The sequence below is a fragment of the Dipteris shenzhenensis genome, chromosome 1, assembly GCF_047967505.1.
Source record: "Dipteris shenzhenensis isolate YYH24624 ecotype China chromosome 1, Dip_SZ_1.0, whole genome shotgun sequence".
Taxonomy (NCBI): Eukaryota; Viridiplantae; Streptophyta; class Polypodiopsida; order Gleicheniales; family Dipteridaceae; genus Dipteris; species Dipteris shenzhenensis.
Genome location: NC_141596.1, coordinates 59,282,893 through 59,301,002, shown reverse-complemented (window position 1 = coordinate 59,301,002; position 18,110 = coordinate 59,282,893). Strand labels below are relative to the sequence as shown.

Sequence of the window (18,110 nt, the reverse complement as noted above, 5' to 3'; positions counted from 1 at the left end):
CAAGGAAAAGAACATGATTGTATTTGTGTTTGAATTAGGTTGTCTATCAACCAATGGTGGTGGATAATAATAGGTGGTGGCATGTCATACCTATTACACCACGTTCCAAAGTGATGTATAGTACATTTACTAATATGGAGCGTATGGAGGATGATCATAGCCATGGAGGTGATGATGACCGTGATACGAGAGAGGAAGATGATCATGAGATAGGAGATACAAATATTGAGGCCATTACCCGTGAGGACGAGCCTACCATTGGTGATGTTGATTTCGATGAGCACATGAATAGCACAAGTAGTAGTGGGCTGAATGTATTTGTAGAACTCAACACTAGTTTGGATTTTGAAGTAGATAGTTTGGCAAGGGTTAATCTCATTCAGGATGAGATTGAACCGTTACCCATCATTGATATTGGCAAAACTATTTTACATATTCTCTCATTCTCCTCACCTCACTTAATTTTTGTATATGTTAAAATTATGTGCTTTGGTAATCATGGGCAATGTTTGGAAAGTAGTGATGTACATTTATCCGCTTCTTGCACCAAAATCTCACTTTCTATATTCTCTATTTTGCATCTAAATCCGTGTCTAATTCACAGTGCAGACACGCTAATAGATGTGCTATTAGATGCACTATTAGACGCACTCGTATTTTTACTATTCTAGCAATGCATGTAGACACGCCCGTTATTTTGTGCATCTATCAAGCATGTCTATAGTTGCTTTGTCTCGTTGTGATGGGTAAGAGACCTTAGTAATTTTTGTAACTTAAAGTTCATACATAATTTGTTGCTTTGATGTGGCTAAGTGATATTATTGCTGTTGCACAATATTATCATCTCACGAATACCCCAAAAGAATTTTAATTAAAAAGGCATCACCATTAGCATCATTATAGGGAGTTTCCCTTGTGTGTAGAGTGTGCCCTTACATGTGTTTGTTTGATTGGCATATCAGATGATGTCTCATGTTTTCCTCTTTTAGTTTTGTGAGTAGCTCTAGAACTGATCTTTCTAATGACTACTTACTTGCATATTGTGTAAATTTGTAGTATTTTTGGAAAAAAAAGACGTTCTATTATATAGAGACAAGGACATTGCTATCAAATTAGTATTTGCAACTATTTTATTCATGCTCAATGATAAAAGTGTTTAAGGTTTTGGTCCTCGACTAAGGTTCGAAAACCATCAATTAGTTTAGACATTAGTTTGGTTACATTTTTCTACAAGAACACATAAGTCATGGGTTCTTGCAAGTTACTCATATGCAATATTTTCACAAAACCTCACAAGAAATGGCTACACCCACTTAGAATTTGATGGAGTTCAATTAAAAGCACCTTCATAAATTTCTCTTAAAAAGTGAATTTAGAATATCATGGTAGTGAGTCCACATCTATTTTTGCATATTTTACAAAGGTCCAAATTTTTATGATGTATCCACAGGTTACATTTGTGTAATTTATAAGGGGGCCCAATATTCAATGAACCTAAGCTAGAACATTGTCAAAGGCACCAAGTTAAGCCACCCTTAAAAGTAAGCCATACCTCGTTAGCTGTGCTTGGGAGTAAACATGGGTAAGCGTATGCCCTTTGCAAGCTTGTAGCAAGGGAAAGGAGCATTGTTTACTTTTAAACAAGAGGGTATGTTTTAGAGGTCTAGTGGCATATATATGAAGGATTTTTTTGTGGAAAGCAACAATGAATGTATGTGCTCCTAGCACGTTGTGTTAGGTGTAGTTAGAGTGAGCGGGAGTGATACGAAATCTTATCTTGAATATTGCACAAGAGGTTTAGCTTGCATCAAGACAAGGACGTTTGACCTACTCTTGTGCAATATTCAAGAATTTTTTCAAAGACTCACCATGAGTCAAGTTGTCAATTTACTAATGTTGACCTGGTTAATTTAGTTAGTCAAACCACTCCATTGGCTATAATTGATACCCCTTTTTGATACGAAATCTTATCTTGAATATTGCACAAGAGGTTTAGCTTGCATCAAGACAAGGACGTTTGACCTACTCTTGTGCAATATTCAAGATTTTTTGCAAAGACTCACCATGAGTCAAGTTGTCAATTTATTGATGTTGACCTGGTTAATCTCATTAGTCAAACTACTCCATTGGCTATAATTGACTTGACTATGTGAATATGCTCAAGTTGAAATTCAAAAGGCTATCTAAAGTTAAGTGTGACACACGGTAGCATTGAAATCTTTTCGAATCTATCAACCACCTCTAGGCTACAATCTATAGCCTATGAAATGTTCACATAAAACTTTTTTGTTAATAGATACAAAAACCTTATTATTTTGAAAATATAAAGGTCTTTTTAAAATTTAAGCATTTTACTTATGTTTTTCAAGGTTTTCACACATAACTAAAATGCTTCATTTTTAATTTTCTGATAAAGTAGTTGGATTTATTGATAGGGGTGTACTTGTGTTTGTGGCTATCGAATGTGAGGTGTCAGCTGAAGGTGTCTTATATGTCCTATGCCTGCATGGCTAGGCGCAAGCCATGGTTTGTAAAATGTTTCATTTAAAATAATAAAAATTTACATGCAAGAAAGAAGGATTTTATTAATCATTTGAACAAAATAAATTACAACATATGCCAAGCATTTGCAAGAGCCGAAAAGTCCACTGCGGAGTCCATGGACTTACAGCTGCACCAGTGCAAAATCCGCAAAATGTCTCCCCTAACCTCAAAAATCAAAGTAGAGGGAAAAGCAATATGGTGAAAAACAACCGTATTCTTGGTGAACTAGATTTTGTGGATGACGATAGCGTGAAGAAGATTCCAAATGAGCGTTTGCAGGTCAGTAAGCCGACCTCTATCACCCAGTAGCACGGACATCCAACGAGATGTCTGGTGGGTGTAAGCACCTCACACAGCAGAGCTGGCTCTCAAAACAAAAACAAAACGAGTTAGACAGAATAGCTTACCACGCTCAGCCCATGACCCAATAAACCGCCAAATTGGCGGAACAAATAAGCAACTCGAGAAAATGTGATAGTGAGACTCAAAAGCCAAGTGACAAAAGGGAGTTGATCCCGAGTAGCTGGAAATTTGCCAAAAGCTTAAATACCTTCTCATTTCCGGAAATTTGCCATTCACCTCACATTAAACCTCAGTTTTTTTCGTGAACACTAGCCTGTTGTTCTCTTCAATCCTCTAAAAAAACCAAACATTAGCCTATCGTTCTCTTCAATTATGCTGATACAATCAAGCAAAATGCTCTTGACATTATGAAAGCTTTGAAGCCATCCTGCTCATCAATATTTAGATGTTTCTCCAACTTTTAGATACTGATTAAGCTTCGCTCCACGTCCTGTTCTACAAAGTCCACAGCGATGGCATTGCCATCTTGTCAAAAGGCACATGCCTTGCTTTCAACGACTCTCCTCGCACGGCTATACACCTTTCTCTCCCTCCCCCACTGCTTGCAAATCACCCCGCATCATTCTTTCCATGGAATGCCTTAAGCTCGCCTCCCTCTCAAACTTGCACTCTCATACTGCCGATTTTCAAGCTGGCATGGGCATTCTCCTCTCTGCATTCATGTATTTGTTCGATTTTTCCAGCAACATCGCTACTGCAATCCAGTATCATCGCATGATAGAAGAACGCCCGTCTTGGATTGGCATCTTTATTGGTATCGTTACCGTTATGGCCATCGCTCATGTTTCCAACGCTGTGATATTCATGGTTGAGCTGAAGAAAGAAGACCAGCCAGTGAAGGCAGCTTATCTCTTCCCGCTTATTCAATTGAGCAGGCTCATCCAACTTGTCCGCAAGACCTGTGCTTGGAAAGGGTACTCTGTCTCGCCGTCCTATCAAGAATATATTTTCTTCCTTTCAAGAGTTTCCCCTGCACTCGCCGTGAAAGAATTTATGATTGCTGCATCATTCACGTTTCTAACCCAGATTTCAATATGAGCGTTGCACGTTGTCTTTGGTGCAGTTTTGGGAATCTTAGATCCGATGAAAAAAACACTTTATACAACGTTCTGTCCGTCGCACTAGAAACTGCTCCACAACTGACACTACAATTTGTAGTATACCTTCTCTTTTACAAAAGAACCGACGGTCACCCCTCCAAGACGCTTATAGTATCAATTTTAGCATCTTTTTTATCCGGGACAGTGAACGGAGCACTGGCTATTTCGGCTGTGGCGATCGGCGAAGAAGGGAAATCAACATGGAAAGTGAAACTTGTACATTTTATCATATCAGGTGAATCACAATCTACCATCCAACTGCCCACGAAATGCTTTGTCGCAAAATGTTTCGGTTAGAGATTCCAGTGCTAATCAACCCTTTTGCAGGTCTGTTCACTTCTTCCGCTCTTCTGTTGCAATGCTTAACATATACTGTCCTCATGCTTTGGGGATGGAATAACGGTTATCCTATCGCTGGATACGTCACCATGGAACTAAGTGTATACTTCATTCTGTTCATGATTTTCTTGAGGAAACAATCACAATCGACTTCCTCCAACAGTTGCTTCAACGTAAGGAGATTAGTACACTGCGTTGCTTTGAGTTATTTGAGTGCCAAAATTGGACCTCTACAACCATTGACAAGGGATGCAAAGGTGAGGAATGCATTGGGCAAGGGTGTATACTGGTACAGGCTTCTCCTTGTATCGGCGATGCATCTATGTCTCTACGCAGGAGTTTTCCTGTTGTCCTTAGTTGGACCTCCACAATCTCGCTGGTCGACGCTTTGTGCCAAAGATCTATCGATTGAATCTGCACACGCATTCCCATGTAGTTGGTACGCTGCTGCAACTGCCATGGGAATGACGATTTACTCCGTGACTATATTGTCCCACATATTGATGGACAAGCATGTGAATGCAAGACGACAAGAGCACTGTGACGGCGACACATTGATCTGCTGTCTTAACGTGCAGCGCGTGATGTCTACAACAATGTGTGCAGGCAAAGGACAGCAATCGAAATTCGAACTGGAAGCCGGGGAGGAAGCTTATTACAGCATAGGAAGGATCGAAACGTCATTTCCTACCCGAGAATTGGGTGTGAAAGATAGTTGTGAGAAACCGACGGTCGCGGATGATGATGGTGGTATGAGAAAAGGTTGCGGTGGAGCTGGAGATAATGAAATAACTAACGTAAAGTGTAGCGAGGAGGTGGAAATCATCACAGGAGAGGGATCTGAAACTACAAGAGAGCAGGAAACATCAATGCAGGCGTGCTCAGAGTCAACTAGAGCTGAGAGTGATCACGTCGCTTGTACTTCTTCACGATCTTTCCATTGGCTGCATTTATTTGCGTGTTTATTGCTCGTTGTTAAGCGGCTTCTGGATTTCTACTCTCCCTCTAAGAGATGATGTAATTTCGTTCTACCTCTCTAATTCCCTATCCGCAACTTAGAGGAGACGATGTAACTTGGTTCTACCTCTCTAATTCTCTATCCGCATCAACTAAATGTAGAGCACCTGCAAGTCAAGCGGTTTGGGCTCTCGCCCACCTAAGCGACTTCTTGCGAGTCGCCTCCGAGAAGGAAGCCTATTGCCTTTCAACGTATGCCACAAAGACTCATGTGCCCCTCATAGTTGTCCATGTGTGAGTGCGTGGGTGTTAAAAACAAGCTGAGTTTCATTCATGTGGTTCATTCATGTGGCCGCCCCAGATGGTGAGCGGAAAAGGGCGCGAATTGCAAGCACAGAAAGCAGAGAGAGAGAGAGAAAGAGCACAAAAGACGAGGAGAAAAAAGTGGAAGATTTGAAGGGATGAAGAAGAAGAAGAGGAGAGAGAGAGAGAGAGAGAGAAAGAGTGAGAGAGAGAGGTGGAGAATTTCATCACATGCTCCTCCAATCGATGCATGCCAAAAAAACATGTATATAAAAATAACCAAATACTTGATTTTTCTCTTTGGAGGCCAAACGATTACTAAGGCCTACCCATTGGGGAAGGCCAAAAAGTATATGGACATAATTATAGCTCATTGCTTCATGAGTGCTTCCTTCCCTCATTGGATCATACAAAGGATGGGGAAATTTTGATTGATTGATTGATCCATATTGAGAGAGAGAGAGAGAGAGAGAGAGAGAGAGAGAGAGACACACACACACACTCCTTATTTCTATTTTAAAAAAGAAACTTTAAAAAGCTCCTCCAAAATCCTATCTTAGCCTTCCTTTTTCTATTGCTATGTAGTTAATTAGCTTGGAATGCATCTTCATACAATATAGCGTCAATGAGCTAAAGATGACTTTCTCAATGTTGAATGGTTTGGCTTTACCAAAGCTCATGAAAAACACACAAAGCATATGTTTTCTATTCCAAATTCGTGAATCTTAGTTTCTCATGTTTATGGCACTATCTTTGCTCGAGAGAACTTGAAATTCGTTTATTGTGATTTGCTAAATGTTTTTTGTTATCTCATAAAATGTTTGTCTACTAAAACTATTTTTCATCTCAACCACATTCTATGCAAAAGTGATGAAAATTCAACCATTCATTATGAGGTAATGTTGCTTATTAATTATAAACTCGAGAGTTGAGACACTCTATTTATTGTTTCTTTTTATGCAATTACAATGTTGCAAAGGAATAAGGCTAGCATCCACCATCAACTCTTGTTTGTTGTTTCAAATTGGTTAACTAGGACATATAGTAATTCATCAAACCCCTAGTTTCATTGCATTCATCATTGTTCATATTCCTCATCATTAGTTTGTATCATCATTGCATTGATCATCTTCCCTCATTTTGTGATATTGCATTTGCATATGACCAAATTGATGCACAAGATTTTGTTTACATTAGCCTAGCAGTTGATTTGGAATTAAATCTTCCCACTTTTGGTCTAAACCACCTAAATGCTTCTTTACATTGCATTTAGTTTTCCATCTTATCAAACATAAGATGCATGGTCATTGGCATCATATAAATCATATATGAATTCAAAGATAAAAGCAATAAAAGCTACCCTCCTACAAGTGTAAAGCTTGGCTACCAAGATCATTTGCATAAGTTATTGTTGGCAAAAAGACTCTATCATAATCAACAAGGTCTAACAAAATGGGGTTCATCACTTGGTAGTGGCTCATAAAAATGCATGGTCAATGGAGATTCTTGACCATGGAGCACTAGACTTGAACTAGTCAAATGAGAGGGGATTCTCGGTGGCTATGTTGGTGGCCAAAAATGGAGTCTTTAAGAGCCTTAGACTGAACATTTTTGTTGAAGGTTTCTTCATGGTATAGAAGCAAATTGAAGTAAGAAATAGTGCCATGGTATTTTGATTGATGGAATCCATATCTAAACCATAAAATAGATGAGAGAGGGAAACTTGCAACTTATATCATTGCAATAGGTAGATAAAATTTATTGGTGCACATGTATTGAAACAAATTTAAATGCTAAGAGTTGCCCATAAAGGGAAGAATATATTCTCCACTAGCACAAAAGCAACAAAACATTGATGCTCCTTCAAAAGTTGGACCATAACTACATAGCCTTATCAGTCGATATAAAAAAAGACTTGTCTTTCTCTGACTATTTAGCTACTCATGAGCTAGGTGCACCATGTTATGGCAGAAGCGGTATTGAGCATGTACAGGGCATTCTTTTTTTCAAAAAAAGGAACCTTCTATTAATGCTTTGTTGAAGGTGAATACAAGAGAGGAAACCAGTTATTAACCAAGCCAGATTCTGTAGGGCCTAACACACTACCTAGGGTCCCTCAAAATGCGGGGCTAACAGTCAAGGTGGTGGGACCTATACATCTAGCGAATACCTCTTCTAGAAAGAATGTAGAAGATGCTTGTAGGCCAAGGCTTGCTAAAAGGCTCCCGCCTCTCAATGGTCGCACATGAGCCTAGGGTACCATGCTCCCAAATGGAGCATAAGGTAAACGTATTATCCTACCAAATGGCAATGACTGTAGCCGTCAGAGGGACCTGCTAACCTCCCATCACCTTACTACATCTGGTGACCCAAATGTGCTAGGCAGTAATGATGGCCACATCTCATACACTATCCTCCCGAGAAATAATCGAGCGAGCCTGTGAAGGAGGAACTGCATCCTTGATCTCAATCCGAGAAACCTTTTAGCCTCTAATCTTGTACACGGAAGAAACTAGATCAATACAGAGAGCATGACCCCTCTTTGTGAGCCAGGCCCCACCATCCCCCAAGTGAGGTCTCGTTGCCTCCTCTGTGTACTGGCTACAACCCTTACCGTGCTACCCAAATCCTCTATGCTGTTATACAATCCCAAAGACACTATGGGATCGTCTCGAGCACAGCAGTGACAACAGCCATCCCATGCATTATTGCTCCAACCAAGGTCGAATGGGCAGGGCCCCATGGGCCACCATCTAGAAGAAATACGAGATCTTCCATGGCCTAAGGATGGCCCACAAACGTGGCCAAAAATAGGAACTTACCTCCCAAGGGGAACATCTTGCTCCAACGAGTGTCGTGCCCTCAAAGGTGTTCAGGCTGCTACCTTCACTGAATATTGCATCTAATGCATGTTGTGTAGGAGAAGAAGGGTACATCCTCCACCCTATCCTAAGAGCCCTACACGCGTAGGCTAGAACCACTCTCCTGACTACCATTAAAGATCACAAAGGGGTGCCCCTCCTAGAGCCAAAGATGCCAGGCTACACCCTCTGAACTTGATAAGACTAAGACTGGATCAATGTGCCACTCCCTATCCAAACGCCCCACTGCCATGATCCTTTGTCACTCTAAGGCATCCAGGAGCTCCTCGTCCCCCAGCGTTTGGCCTACAGGCTATGACCTAGCCCTCCTCTATAAAATCTGCGATGATTAGATCCAAGGGACTCTTGAAAGAAGCGCACTTTGAGGGGAATGCCTGCATGTGAGAATTGTGGACCAATAGGAGGGTTTCCAAGGATTGAGTAGCCCCTCCCACCATGAGTTCAAGATCATTGCATCAATCTATGTCACCCAAGTAGCCACCCTTCTCAAGTGGTCCAGTGCTTGCATCCTATCCTCTGCTACTTGCGAGGGTTGCCTCCAGGCCCTGAAGAGCCTAGCTGGGACCCTGTCCCACTTTGTCCAACCAATGTGTGTATGTTGCCCAAGCATGCAACCCCTTTTTATCTTTAATCTCAGGGTGCTAAACAGCTAGCTGTCTCTCAAACTCTTCCTTACATGAGGGACTAGCTCGAATAAGTCCCCCATACAACCTCCACCAAACCTTGTAAAGACTCTACATCATAGAGGAGCCTCTCCCCATGAGAGGGGCCTCCGAGAAGACCCATCTATGGGACTGTTGCCGCTATCTGCCTGTGCGGGGGGTGTTCTTGAGGATACCTCTCTAGATAAGCAGCTTTTAGGGCTTTGTACCTAGGGTGAGACCATGGACCACTAGCTTTCCCAAAAGGACTCTATTCTGCATCTTTGGATCATGATATCTAGCCCTCCTCATGCTTACTGTAGAATAATTGTTTGCCAAGTAACTCTAGCTCTAGTTTGGTGCACGCCATCCTCTGTGTGCCCTCCAAACCTCCCCAAGGAAATTTTTGAACCAAGAGTTTGAGTTGTCCATGCATCCTGTTTAAAAGCACCAACAAGAGGCTGTATAACAAGTTGTGGCAAGGAGGACCTAGCATAGTACTTGCTAAGGAAACTTTGGCGGAGCTCCAAAACAAAAACTTGCATCGAACACAAAGGACGGGGGCTATTTGCTTCCTATGGATATGTTGATCCCCACCTGGCATCCTAGGTATCTTGTTGTCTGCCCTCATGAAATCCATCGAAAGGCAAAGGCTTGGTCCTCCTGAACCTCCTTTGTGCCTATGAAAAAGCCAATAGATTTGGTCCAGCTGATCCTCACCCTAGAGGCCTCACATAGATGGTCAAGGCTCCCCTCACTGCCGCCTCAAGGCTTGCAACACAACCCTCCACATATAAGGCTGTGTCATCCACAAACCCTGACTCCAGAAGCTCCTCCTCTTGGCAAAGGCTGAGAAGAGGAAGAGGAAGGGGGCAAGGGGACAACCCTATTGAGAATCGAGTGCGAAAGCCAAAAAGCCTCTCCCGCGTGTCCGCCAATGACCATCTAGCTAGAGCCAGCATATAAAGCTGAGGCCCCTTTGATCCATCTCTCGAAGAAACCCATCCTCTGCATAGTGCCCTCTGCGTAGTGCCCTCCAAGAAGAAACATTCCACCCTATCATAAGCCTTCTTGAAGTCCAAGAGAAGAATAGCAAGATCCTTGGCCTAGTCCATGGCCTTCCAAAATGTGAAGATTTTGTCTAGGATACTACCTTCTCTAGTCTGAGTGTCATGGATTATATCTAGAAGGTGGCGCCACAACTACAAGCTCAATACCTTGGCCAAGATCTTGTATGCAGTGTCGTGTATGGTAATCGGTCTCTAATGATGAATCTCACCTATCCCGATCAAGCAACTCCACCCGCGGCTTAGGGACTAAGGGAGTGAACCTAAATCAAAGATCTCCTGGCACGCTAACCGAAGGGGGGTGAGGATGTTCTCCCAAAAACAATGAAAGAAGATCGGGGTCCGTCCATCTACTTCTCGGCACTTATGGGAAGGCAGAGCATGGAGAGGTTACCAATGCTCCTCCTCAATGAAGTGGTCCATTAACCATCTGCATAAGCTCCCCTCAACTCCTATCGGGACCTATGCCCAAACCACCTCTCAAGCTACTACAATCACCTCAAACTAGAACAATTGCCGATAGAAGTCAATGGTCAACTCCAAGATCTCTTGTGGGTCTTGTGCATTTGTCCCATGGGATTGCACATGTGACCTAATTGAATGTGGCCCTGTGAGCTAGAAGAATTGTTTGGTCATGTTATCTCCCTACTGTACCCATCTGGCCCTCACAGAATGGTAAGAATACTCAGTCCATTTGTCCTCAGTGTCATGAAGCTCCAACCTCATGCACTCATAACGATATCTAATTCACTCGAAACCAGAGACCTACTCTCCGAGTCTCTCTATGGAGGCTAGGTCCCATCTCAAGGCTTGCTCTCACTCCTACAAAGCAAGCTATGGAGGCTAGGTCCCATCTCAAGGCTCGCGCTCTCACTCCTACAAAGCAAGTCTCCATTGCCCTGCCTGGGAGTGAAACTCCTCACTGCTCCAAAGGATTGCATCTACCACCCACAAAGATGAGACAAAGACCAACCCGCCCTAGGCTCCTCCTTGGGCTACTACTTGCTACACCTCCTCCTCTAGTAGTAGTGCATCTGGAAGTAAACCCCTCTTTGGGGAAGGCCCTGACAGGGTTGCTCAAAGTGGAGCACTATCGAGGAGTTATAGGGCATCATCATGCCTTTTGCGATGATGCTAATAGAGCCTCCCCTAAGAATTGCCCAATCCCCAACGTACAATCTATCAATTCGCTTTAACAAGCTATCAAGGCTCCTCTGTCCCAAGGAGAAGTAGAGGCTACTTGAGGGCCTGGTGAACTCTTCCTCTTGCCACCACGGATCCCTACCTCTAACTGCATACGAAGAGGGTGGAGGTCCACTTCTCTTCTCCTGTGGTGGCAAAGTTGGACCCCCAAAAATGCTCAAGTGTAGGACCCCACCATGCCAATGGATTCCCCTTCGCAAGGCTACATAATCGTAACCGTCATCCCAAGTGCAAGGGGGTACTACTCATTGGGGATCTCAAGGTAGTTCCGCGATCCAAGCCTCCAGGGAAAGGGTTGCTCAGGGTAGGGCTTTGGATCTAGGACTAGGAAAATAAACCTCCTGACACTAGAGTCTGCAAAGAAGTCGAGTCATGTGAAAGAGTAAGAGAGGCATGGGGCTTAGAAGAGAAGGCCTCAGCTACTACAAAGGGGGAAGATGACTCAACCCCGCCCTTCCTTAAGAGCTTGAGGGCAGGCGAGCATTCAAGGGAAGACAAGAGGAAGCGAAGGAGGAGGCTAGCTCTGTTGCGGCATGAGGAGCGGGGAAGAAGAAGGGGGGGTAGGGAGGCAAGGGGGTGAGTGGTGAGGGTCACTACAACAAAGGGTGGGTGGAGGGGAGGGAAGGGGGGATGAGGGTTCTGGTGGTAGAACCCTTCTTTTGGTTTAAAAGGAAAATTTTCTCTCAACAATATGGCCCAAGCAATCACACCAATCTCTCCGTGATCTATGCAGGTCCACGAGCTCTGCTCTTGCTACTCCACGTTCAAAGAGACATCTGTGCAATGCTACAATTTTACAAGCTTCAGCTCTATGACCACACTACAAAGGTTGATGGGGTCAGGGTCGACTTATATAATATTATTACAAAGGAACTTGTCTATGCTACAAGCCAAATTATCCTGCAAGGCTTTGGATTCTACCTGCTTGATAGCATAATCTATAGCCACAAGGATGTGCTTGTAATGTGTGTACTATGCTGCATTTTTTAAAAGCACCCATGTAATCCAAGTCCCATTTTTGAAGTGCTTCCAAGCTCCCATGGCTGGCTTGGATGTAATGGCATGTGATCCTATGGAATCAATATCCTTGTTAACAAACATCACATTCCACGCACCAAGCAAGTGCGTCTTTGAACAAAATGCTCCACAATAAACATACCTGCAAAACCTTTAGAGTAGTCAACTTGCCACTAAAGTGACCTCTACTTGGCCATGTATGTGCCTCCATAAGTATGACTTCTCATTCATGTGGTAGGACCCATTACCTTAGCACTCCATTTGCACCTTGGTAATATAATTGACCATCAATCAAATTGTACTTCCAAGCCTTTAAAGCCAACAGTCTATGCTTACCCTTGGGCATGTACTCAAGAAAGATTCCCTATGATAGATATTGCAGCATCTCACCAAGGAACTGCTAGGGTGCCAGTACCACAGCGCTCGGGGCTCTTGCTGTTAGGGGGCTAGAGTTAAAGAAGGTATCCTCTTCTAGAGTTTGATGATGATCTGTAGACCCTCCTCTGACTGCTTTCGATGTGGCAGGGGCTCAGTCTCATCCTCTACCATCTTGCGTTCACAACGTCTATCATGCCACCTATGGTTTTGCTTGGCCCTATTGCCAAATCTCTTATGTTTCACCTTGGTCTGGGCTCCCCCCCAAGGGCTCCACCTAGGGGGGGCTAGGAATCCATTTGCTCACTAAACTCATGTTGGACAAGCAGCTTACTGCTTTTGTTAGGGGTGAGACAGGGCCCTGCCCTCACCTCACTGACACTTGCAGGCTAGATGACCCATCGGCCTCCAACATAAACTGTCCTAGTAATCTAAGGATCTTGATCTACTGCCTAAACTCTCTACCATCAAGCATCTCAAGGAAGATCTCCTTTGGGAGGGTCTTTAGGTGCGCCACTATCAATTGAGCTGGGGGACCCATGCTACCATTGAAAGCTATTGTCAATCCGTGCCAAAATCTTGACCTATGGAGTGGAGAATTGCTTGATACTCCTTTAAGAGCCTTGGGAAGTGCAGCGTCATAGAGAAGCAGAGCACGTGATGCATGGTATCATGGAATGAAGTAAATCAAGTGCGGGCCTAAAGGAAGGGGGCTCTTCTCTATGAGGGCCTAGGAAGTGTTGAGGGAGGTTAATTGGAGGAGGAAGACCCCCTGCCATAGATGGTGACCTTCCTAGATGTGGTCACCCTCCAACACTAAACTCACTCGGATCCATCACAAACCTACCTTCTCGTGGGTGTGAGCTCCACTATCATGCCCACTACTACTCTGTCCTGAAGAGTTTGCATTGATTTTTTCACCTATTGCTAGTCTTATGGGGATAAGCAAATCTTGACAACTGAGGGAGTCGAGGATGCTGCCATTTGAGCTCCTCTTGCTAGACCAAAGGTCATTGCCAAGACTCAAAACCCAAAAAAGAGAGAAACTCGCTCTTTGTTGCTTGAGTGGAATGAAAAGAAAAGGCAAGAGGAAAAAGGAAACCCCATAGCCCTCTAAAAAACACCATCGGAGAATGCCCATTACCAATTCTCCATGAGCCCTAGCACAAAAAAGGCTCCTGAGGGTTAGCCCAAAAGCTACCAATGAATCCCTTACACCACGAGGGCCAAGCCTTGCAAGTAGCCTCAAAGCTGAAAGGGAAGAGGCCAACAAGCATCCAACACACTACCCACCACCACTTGAGTTGATAAAGGTGTTTCGAGCTTGACTTTACTGATGAGTAACACGAAGCTAAGGCCAATGCTTGGCCTCCTACTACATAGGTAGCTCAAGGGGCAGCCCTTGAGGCAGCTTGAGAGCATGCGATAGAGGCGGCTAGAGGTCGGCCTCCATCTCGTCGTTGGTGGGCACAACAAACAACCCTATGGGGCATGATGGCTAAACATGAGGGGGGGCTGAAAGGGCCAACACAACCCACAAGCCCATGCGGGTAGCAACGACTACATGACAGGAGGGGGAGAAGGCGACAAATGGGGTGGGGGAGAAGAAGTGGTGCAAAGGTAGGAGGGAGAGGGTGCAGGAGTAGGAGGAGAGGTGGGATGGAGGAGGAGGAGGGGAGGCATGAGCACCAAAGGGAGGGGGAGGCAGCTCATAGTATAGGAGAGAAGCCTACCCAACATGTACATGGCATGAGCTATGTGCAATATGGTATGGTAGAAGCACTATTATGAATGTACATGGCATAGACTTGTTTATAGTTTAGAGCTTCAAAGAGGAGACCAAGGATCCTAAAGACTTGGAAGAATGGCTCAAATAATCAATAGGTTGTCTCAAATACTAGCTAACATGATGGGAGGGAAAGCTCATATATTGCACTTTTGGTAGCTTATGAGCATTAGCTGGTCACACGATTTAAAATCCAAAAACTTGTATGGCTTTGTGCAAACAATAATGCATGTTTCCCCTGCCCTCTTTCCATGGCACGCATAAGCTCCCTCTCTCAAATTATCATCTTCTATGCTCATCACTCTTAGCCTCTCTTATGCTCCCATCTCTCTCTCTCTCTCTCTCTCTCTCTCTCTCTCTCTCTCTCTCTCTCTCTCTCTCATCTTTTCTTTAGCCTTCATGTTCCCTCTAGGTCCCTCTTCTTTGTTGCACTTATCTTTCCCTCAACCTCAGTGTTACCTCTGTGCCCCTCCTTCTTCCTTCAAAGGCATTTTGGGGCTATCCTAGGACCACAATGGGCTTACCTCAAGCTACTTCTTGATAACTTGTTTTTGTTGTTGCACCCCTTCTCTAGTTTTGTCCCCCGTTGCCCCTCCTCCTAGCCCTATCACCTCAACACCACTCCCATGCTTGCAATGCCTTGGACATCTTGGTTGGGATTTTTGTCAAATCCTTGCAAATATTTTGACAAACATAAATTGCTTTTTTAAGTCTTGATGGTGCTCTTCTAGTTTATTTGATTATGATTCCAACCATGTTGTGCACCATCTCCAAGATCTTATGCGTCTCTCATATGGATGAATGGAAATGACTATTTGATCTAGCATGCATTCCTTTAGATAACAGATTTGCAAGCTATTCTTGAGAGTAGTGGAGTTATCTTTGTTCATCCTCCTCCAATTGATTGGTCGAGTCTTGAAAACTTGAAGAGAAGAGGGAAATGTTTTAGATTTTAAAATTTTAATCCAGACAAGTAGCAATGCCTTACATTATTCAACCAAACCAAGCTTTATACCATTTATGATATACTAGTAGCAATGGCTTACACCATTTAATACAAACTAGTAGCAATATCTGACACCATTCAAACCAATCAAGTAGCATCCAATAAATAACAAAGTAAGTTCTCCATAACCTTTTTATGTATGAGATGACCACATAGTTGCAATATACATTATTGTTTGCACATCTTTTCGGCTCTAATCAATCACCATAGGAAAGACACCCACGATTTGAGATAATGTGGTATATATCAGGCTTTCAAGAATTGTTCACTCAAGCTAGTTTGTTCTTCAATGGCCATGTAGGAAGAGGGTCTTCTTTAAGATCAGCTTGTGCTAAAGTTGAGTAAGTTTTGGGCACACAACTGAGCTCTAAGACTTCGAAATATTGACCAAACGAGAATACGTTTTCAGCAAGGTCGAGGTGGAGTGGCTAACCTATAGTTAGCACTATAAGTTTTGGGAGCAGCTAAGCTACAACACTTCAAAATTGCAAAGGGGGTCCTAAGCAATATGTAAGATAGCATGTGCAACCAACAGAAGGGGCTTTATATCTTTATATAGTCACATAAAATATACATACATAAATTCAAAAAGTGAAAATTTCCATACATAAGGGAGACTTTTATCATCTCAAATTTTGTAGAAGGCATGTATAAGGTTATAAAAATACATAGGTAGGGTCCTTTTAGATACCTCTCGAACGTACATGCTATATGAGGTTTTTACATAGTGACCCCCTAGTCAAAATCATGGCCAACGAGAAGACATTTTCAAGGCTGAGGTGTAGTGGCTCATTGATAGTTATAATAGTGGCTCATTAAGAGCTACAACATTGAGCAAAATACTTGTGCACTTGCAAGAGTGGCATTCCCTGCTATTAATGCTAGTATAAAAATCTTTCTCTTTGCCACTTTCTACAAAGAATGAGCCACTCCTCTAGCAATTTGTGATAAGCTCTTCTAGCCACGTAGTTTTACAGCTTCTTAGGAATGCCTTATTACCAAGACTTGAAAAAGAGATATACATTCACTCTTTGATATTATTTACCAATAAATTGGCTTGAAGAAAGCTGATTCCATAGTCCATATGTTTTGGAAAGGGAAGCATGTCCTCTCAAAAAATTGTGCATATGCTACTAGTTTCATGGTAAACCTAATGGCCTATGAAGATGCACCCTAAGTATATATAAGGTCTAACTATCTCAATCAGCTCCTCAGAAAGCGTGAAGGCTTCCCCTAGAGCTGGGGCCTCATTATTATTGAAGATCACTATGGGTGTGCGACTAGATTGCAAGCTTGGCCTACATTTATGCTTATTACAAGATAAGCTTGTAGATGGTCTACTAGACTAGCCTAAGCTACCTTTGCGAGCCACCCAAGCGATCCCCTCACAAGATTGCAAGGTCACATCTACAATAGGAGCCACTGCCTTAGCACCAAAAGCAACCTCCACACTGATTGTAATATCTTCCAAGGACGAGACACCCAAAAGGAAGTCCATCTCCTTCACCATCACATCTTTCTCCTCCACCAACAAAAATGTGTCCAACTCTTAATGACAATGACTAAGGCAAACCCATCCTACCTTCTATCTTCACCTTCACCCTTTGAGGAGCCTCATATGATGAGACATTGAGCTTTTGGGAAGAACTGCAATATGAAAGTAAACAAAGTGTTCTTGAATATGGTTGAAAATTGTATACAAAAGCAAGTGATGAACTATCAATAAGCATGTGTGGAACGTCAAGAGACTGTGCTACAAACACAAAAATAAGGACTTTTATTTTCATTAGAAGAAAATGAGAACATCGACCAATAGTTTAAAGTATTAACCTCTTCACACACACACACACACACACACACACACACACACATAGCAAAATCATTGCAATTCGATGCCAAAATAGATTAATTTACCAAAGACCATGAGGATTGTGCATTGCCATTTTGTGTAATTGTAAGAGGCAATGGAGATGTATCAAAAAATGGTGCCAACACTGGAATCAGAGATCAAAGCAAATCATGCTAGATGCCACAATGTAGAAAGCCACATCAAGCTTGAGTACTAAACCAACATCCTTAAAAAGAAACTGAGAAGTTTGATTTAGATTACTTAAGTCAATTGCTTCCCACAATACATAATGATCCCCGCTAAACATGATGGAAGGAAAAGAACCCCCATAATTATGACTCATCCAGTGCCTTTGTGCCATACTACATTGTGTGCCCTGTAGCCAACAATGAGCTATTGTCGCAAGCTAAGGCACATGTAGCCTTGCTCACACTAGAGGCACCTCTAGTGCATCAGGGTTCAATCAATAAGGTGCACTCTTGATTTCTTGATGCTTACCAGTCTAAGTTCACGATTTGACTAGAGTTACCTTGACCACAACCTATCCAAAGAAATTATTGTTGCCAATCCGTTAACTCCCCATTAACCATTATGCCTTACTACCCTCACTTTCCATACAATAATTGCTCGACACTCTCATTGTAATGACCGTCTCTAAAAATTCAGTTGACCCAAATG

At 42.9% G+C, this 18,110-nt stretch overlaps 1 protein-coding gene across 1 annotated transcript; it reads left to right on the top strand.

Annotated features, from left to right (window-relative positions):
* The first annotated feature begins 3,415 nt into the window (after positions 1-3,415).
* On the top strand, positions 3,416-5,574 carry LOC147906124 (uncharacterized). The gene is made up of 3 exons (XM_087383272.1): positions 3,416-3,821; positions 3,971-4,242; positions 4,335-5,574. The coding sequence occupies exons 1-3, from the start codon at positions 3,478-3,480 to the stop codon at positions 5,360-5,362; spliced, it is 1,644 nt and encodes a 547-aa protein (XP_087239398.1). The 5' UTR covers positions 3,416-3,477; the 3' UTR covers positions 5,363-5,574.
* The last annotated feature ends 12,536 nt before the right edge of the window (positions 5,575-18,110 follow it).

Excerpts from the sequence above, each read along its gene's own strand:
- LOC147906124 (XM_087383272.1), top strand. The coding sequence starts at position 3,478 with ATGGAATGCCTTAAGCTCGCCTCCCTCTCAAACTTGCACTCTCATACT. Across the intron at positions 3,822-3,970 it reads AAGACCTGTGCTTGGAAAGG|TTTTGGGAATCTTAGATCCG; the intron begins GTACTCTGTCTC and ends TCTTTGGTGCAG. Across the intron at positions 4,243-4,334 it reads TGTACATTTTATCATATCAG|GTCTGTTCACTTCTTCCGCT; the intron begins GTGAATCACAAT and ends ACCCTTTTGCAG.